Raw genomic sequence first — 6,445 nt, 5'->3', positions numbered from 1 at the left:
TAAATAGTTAGGTCAGAGGTAAAGAAAGAATTGTGTAAAGGTTATAGAACAGGCATGGGCAAACTCGATCCTCGAGGGCCGGTGTCCCTGCAGAGTTTTGCTCCAACTCTAATCAAACACACCTGAACACCCTAATTAGTGTCTTCAAGATCACTAGAAAGCTACAAGCAGGTGTGTTTGATTAGGGTTGGTGCAAAACTATGCAGGGACACCGGCCCTCCAGGATCGAGTTTGCCCATCCCTGTTATAGAATAACCTTATAAGAATTAATCTGTTTTAAAATAATTAGATGAACAATTGAGGGTTTCATGTGCACTGTAAAACCCAAAAAGTTAAGGTAACTCAAACCGTTTGAGGAAACCGATTGCTACAAACTATTTAAGTTCAAAAACGAATCTATTCGAGTACTGTGAACTTACTCCATTTAAGTTGAAGTAATGAGGTATTTATTTAACTCATTGCCTTCAACACTGAGTTCAAAACTCTTTTCATTCATTCATTTTCTTGTGGGATTAGTCCCTTTATTAATCTGGGGTCGCCACAGCGGAATGAACCACCAACTTATCCAGCATATGTTTTACTCAGCGGATGCCCTTTCAGCTGCAACCCATCTCTGGGACATTCACACTCATACACTATTGACAATTTAGCTTACCAAATTCACCTTTACCACATATCTTTGGACTTGTGGGGGAAACCGGAGCACCCGGAGGTAACCCACGCGAACACGAGGAGAACATGCAAACTCTACACAGAAATGCCAACTGACCAGGCCAAGGCTCGAACCAGCGATCTTCTTGCTGTGAGGCGAACGTGCTACCCACTGTGCACTATACTTATTATATTATGATTTATACTTATTCTATTATTATGGAATTATACTTCTGCCAAGAGAACGTGCACAGTCCAGCGCAGCCTTCGCATACCCGAGCACCTCTCAAAAAATTGACCTTACACGTCACAACGAGACGTAGTGCAAGCTTTGTGATTGGTCGATTTGGTAGAGGTGAAGACGATGGGCAGGGCAGAGAGCTGCGTTTTAGGCAGTGTGTGTTTTAATTTCAGCTGTTTAGCGTTGATGTTCAATAAATAGTAGAATCACACATAGTAGATGTACATACGTAGATGTGTGTGCTTACTTCAATTATTTTAAAATCAAGTAATGCACTCTTCATTCAGAAATCTCTCACTTGTAAAATGTGCGCATATTTACTGTACAAAACCTGTCGGCGAACTATGAAATAAATAAAAGAATCGCTCATTAATCGTAATCGAGTTAAAATGTTCAATTAATCGAGATTTAGATTTTAGGCCAAATCGCCCAGCCCTATTTACAATCTCGGCGTACAATTGGCTCATCTCCCAATACCAGTTGGGTTTAGGGCTGAAGTTTGGTGTCACGTCTCCTTTAAAAAAAAACCCCACCAATTAGTCATCATACTGAGATAAAAATCTGCAGTAAGTTCCAGTTCACAAACTTCAAATATCCAAATTAGGCAAGAGATGAAATGCTTTGTGATATTTTCCATTTCACACACTTTTTAATAAATGTTTTAAAACTTTATAACTTTAACCTTAAAAAATTATACTTTCATATCACCCCAGATTCTTTATTTTTACTACTGTTATTTTTATCTTTACTACAGTACACACTCTCAGAAGAAAAGGTACAAAATTGTACCATAAGGACCAATTTAGGACCTTTAAAGGTACAATTATATATTTTGTTTCCTCTAGGAACAAAATTGTACCATCACTGTACCTTTTTTTCTGACAGTGCATGATCTATGCTCACATTTATGAATTTATTACATTTTATTAGTGAGCGACTTACTTTTACACATGGTTCATTCACATTTTACTATTACAATTCTTTGACTTTTCCAGCACTTTCAAGTATATTTTCATGAAGTAATGTTTCATGTAATGTCTTCATATACATGGTAAATAATAATAAAAAAAGACGATCAAATTTATTACAGTATATCACAGAACACGGAACAATCTGTTTTGTTTACATTTGTTTTTATATCTATGTAAAATTGATTTTAATAATGCTTACACAGCACTAACAGTGTGAGGACAAGTTTTTGGCCAAGGACAGAAAAAAAGTGAAGACAACTAATAAATATTCAAGTTAGGGCTGCACAATATATCGTTTCAGCATCGATATCGCAATGTGTGCATCTGCAATAGTCACATCACAGGATATGCAATGTTGGGATTATAGTTTAATATAGAGTTCAATCATAATGGAGTAGGTTTATCACCTGCACATTTTTAAAGAGATAGTTCACCCAAAAATGACCATTTTCATTACACCCTTCACTTGTTTCAAACATTTATAAGTTTTCTTTTTTAAAAATGAACACAAAAAGAATCTAATTTAATAACTCCTATAGTATTGAAACAAGTGAAGGGTGAGTAAACAGTGAGTACATTTTAATCTTTGAGTGAACTGTCCCTTTAAGACCTGTGACTGTGTGAACATTTCAATATTTCAGAATTCAAAACATCCGGCCACAAGAAATTTATTGTAACTTTAATTAAGATTGAATAATATACAATAAAGACTATTCAGTGTTGATTATTCAATATCTGTACCTGAAGAGAGAATACCTGAAAACTATCATTTACTTTTATTTTATTTATCTATGCTGGTAATTTATTTGTTATATATTATTTGAGATTTACTCCTCTACAAAATCCCCCGATCAATCCAAATAAACCTGTTAAATCATCAAATGAAATAGTATTTACATTGCAATATACATCACAGAAATACAAAACATCATAATGTCAGATTTTTCCAATATCGCGCAGCTCTAATTCAAGTATACAGATATATAAACTAACTTCCATGACTTTTCCAGGTTTTCCGTATGAACCCTGTTTATAATATTTTGTAAGATTGTTCAGACAATAATTAACAAAAGGAGGTAAAACTATTTTAACAAAATTTAGTCATCCAAGAGGAGAGTTCACTCTGCTATAAGTGTGTAATACGGACAGAAATGGTCATCTGAATAATCTAACATAATGAATAACATGTAAAATCAATGAATCTATAATCAACTTGTGAACATTTCTGATGAAAACAAATAAATAAGGAATGAATTCAGGCAATTGTCTGTAACAATGTGATTGGGCAATCAAAGTGAATTGTGTGGTAAGCAATCTTATGGAGAAACCAGGCATGAGGTTGATAGCAGCCACAGATAACCTATTGCAAAATTACTATCTGCTATAAACTAACCAGAGACAAACATTCAATAATTACATATACACAACTAATTAGTCCCAAGGCCTTTACACAGAGGTTATTGTAAGCTTATTTTAATGTTCCATTCAGAAGAGTGATCTCAGTCACAGAGAGCAGATCCTGCTGTTCTCCAGAGAACTGTGGGTCAGGTGATGGAAAAAAAAAAAAAGATATGTTCTACTTAACTGTTGATGGCTAAAGTAACTGTCAATCATTTGTTCCGTGTATATATTTCCACAAACCTTTCAACACATTTCTAAACATAATAGATTTAATAACTCATTTCTAAAAAAAAATATTGATTTTATCTTTGCTATGATGACATATTTTACTAGATATTAGTTTATTAGACACTAGTTCATTCATTCATTTTCTTTTCGGCTTGGTCCCTTTATTATTCAGGGGTCGCCACAGAGGAATGAACCATCAACTTATCCAGCATATGCTTTACGCAGCAGTGCTTCCAGCTGCAAGCCATCACTGGGAAAGATCCACACACACTCATTCACACACATACACTACAGACAACTTAGGTTACTCAATTTACCTGTACCGCATGTCTTTTGACTTGTGCAAACTCCACACAGAAACGCCAACTGACCCAGCTGAAGCTCGAACCAGCGACCTTCTTAGTGTGATTCGAACGTGCTACCCACTGCCCAAGACAGTAGTATTCAGCTTAAATTAATCATTAATTAGGCAAGTTATGGTAGTTAGGCAAATCACTGTATAAAGGAGGTTTGTACTCATTCATTCATTCATTTTCTTTTTCGGCTTGGTCCCTTTATTAATCTGGGGTCACCACAGCGGAATGAACCGCCAACTTATCAGGCACATGTTTTACACAGAGGATGCCCTTCCAGCTGCAGCCCATCACTGGGAAAGAGGTTTGTACTGTATACAATAAAAAAAAAATATTGCTGAAGGGGACCAATAATATTGACCCTAAAATGTAAAAAAAAGAAAACTAAAAAAGAGCTTTTATTCTAGCCTAAATAAAACAAAGAAGACTTTCTTCAGAAAAAAATCATAGGAAATACTGTGAAAAATTCTGTGCTCTGAAAAAAATTCACAGGAGGGTTAATAATTTCATCACCCTGTCTATCCGGAATAACAAGAAGAAACAGAATAAACTGAGACGAACTCAATCCAGCAGAACTTTGACAACATCTCTAAGGGTGCTTTCACACTTGGTTCAATTGCCTGGACTGTTCGATTGTCCCCCCCTTGCCACCGTCTCGGCTAGTTTGTGTTCAGTCTTTTTTTTCTTCTGAACCCGAGCTGCTGTTGTGTGTACGGCTGTTGCTAGGTGACGGACACAAAAGCAAAGCGTCAAAATGGGAAGATGTGCGCACATCGTGGCCGTTCAGCTTTTACTGAATCTTTTGGTTTTGGACATACAGAAAGCGACTCGCGTCCATCTGCCGCAAAAATATTATAAACGTTCAGAAGATAACGCAATGTCTGTAGAAGCTGTTTTTGGTGGAGACAAGCAGACATTATTACTGTGTTTGCCCTGGCTCAGTCCCGCTTGTCACCAAGGTACAGTACGAGATACACACACACACACACACACACACACACACACACAAACACACACACACACACACAAATGAACATTATGAAAATGGTAGTTTGTTGTACTGTTTGTGGTTCACTTCCGTTATTTGCTACGACTGCATTCATACCAGAATTGAACTGGACCAGAGTTCGCGTGAACCATACCCCAGACCACCTCTTTCAGGCGGACTTGGGTACAGTTCATGGGTGCGTACCCAAGTTTAGATGACATGTTAGCTAAACGTTCCGTACTCTGATGTCAAACAAACCAATACCTGTATATATACACATTATCAAATATACAGATAAAATAAATCAAATTATTAGAGACATCAAATTCATGAAATAGTTTCAGCCAATATTAAAGGTCATAAAGAGTGATCACAAATGCAAACTGCAATAAGAATTCAGAAATTAGAAACAGGCGTCATATATATGTTGGTTATATTTTATATCTATATCTATATATATATATATCTATATCTATATATATCTATATAAATCTATCTATATCTATATATATATATAAATCTATATATATCTATATCTATCTATCTATCTATCTATATATATATATATATATATATATATATATATATATATATATATATAGATATATATATGTATATCTACATATATATCTACATATCTACATATATATCTACATATACATATATATATATATATATATATATATATACATATATATATATATATATATATATATACATTTATATATATATCTACATATATATTTATCTACATATATATATATCTACATACATATATATATATATATATATATATATATATATATATATATATATATATATATACACATACAGTATATACACCTTATACCTTAATAAAATGGGAATGGTTGGTGATATTAGTGTCCTGTTTGTGGCACATTAGTATATGTGAGGGAGCTTGTAAATAACTCATGAAAGAATAAAGTTACGTTAAAACCAACCAAATATTGATTAATTATATGTAGTTCAGAAACAGGCAATAGTTCAGAATAAGAATTAAGTTAAATCATGTACCGAATCCACAAAACAAATTCCTATGTAAATTGTTTAAACCATATTAACTGTTGACTTGAATTAATTACAACCCTTTCATACAAGCATGTTTTTGTGGACGATTTACAAAGACATTAGTTCTGCTCATGCTTCATGAACAAGGTGTGTTGCAAAAAACGCACTGACTAGGTGCTAAAGTACAAGGAAGCTGTGCACCATTCTAAACTGTGATAACTGAACTTTGAACATGTCACCTCTGAGAACAGTCTTTCCTCGCTCATCTGATCTGACATCAGTGCAGGTAGGAGTTGAGGGAGTTGATATTGCATTTGCTGATCTCAGAGCACTGGTCCTGGTTCTTCCTGATCCTGTAGAAATGCTCCACATAGTTGGATCGTCCCAGGAGCTCTACGAAATCCTCGTCATGGGTGATGACAAGCAGCTGGAAGTTGCGCTGACGAGAACGACTTTTGATAATTCTGTTAAAACAAACAGCAAATGAAACTTCTTATTTTATCACTACTCTACTTAATAACTGGCTGTATTTACGTATTAATTATTCGGACTGTATAATTGTGTGTGTTTTTTAATAAAGACT

At 34.6% G+C, this 6,445-nt stretch overlaps 1 protein-coding gene across 1 annotated transcript in view; it reads right to left on the bottom strand.

Annotated features, from left to right (window-relative positions):
• Positions 1-5,913: 5,913 nt before the first annotated feature.
• Positions 5,914-6,445, bottom strand: part of rad50 (RAD50 homolog, double strand break repair protein) — a 79,612-nt gene continuing 79,080 nt past the window's right edge. Inside the window, exon 26 of the mRNA XM_056446333.1 lies at positions 5,914-6,326. Within this exon, the coding sequence (XP_056302308.1) occupies positions 6,140-6,326 (187 nt within the window). The 3' untranslated portion in view covers positions 5,914-6,139. The remainder of the gene's footprint in view (positions 6,327-6,445) is intronic.

This window comes from Danio aesculapii, chromosome 21, assembly GCF_903798145.1.
Source record: "Danio aesculapii chromosome 21, fDanAes4.1, whole genome shotgun sequence".
Classification (NCBI taxonomy): Eukaryota; Metazoa; Chordata; class Actinopteri; order Cypriniformes; family Danionidae; genus Danio; species Danio aesculapii.
This window is presented reverse-complemented; position numbering and strand designations above follow the sequence as displayed.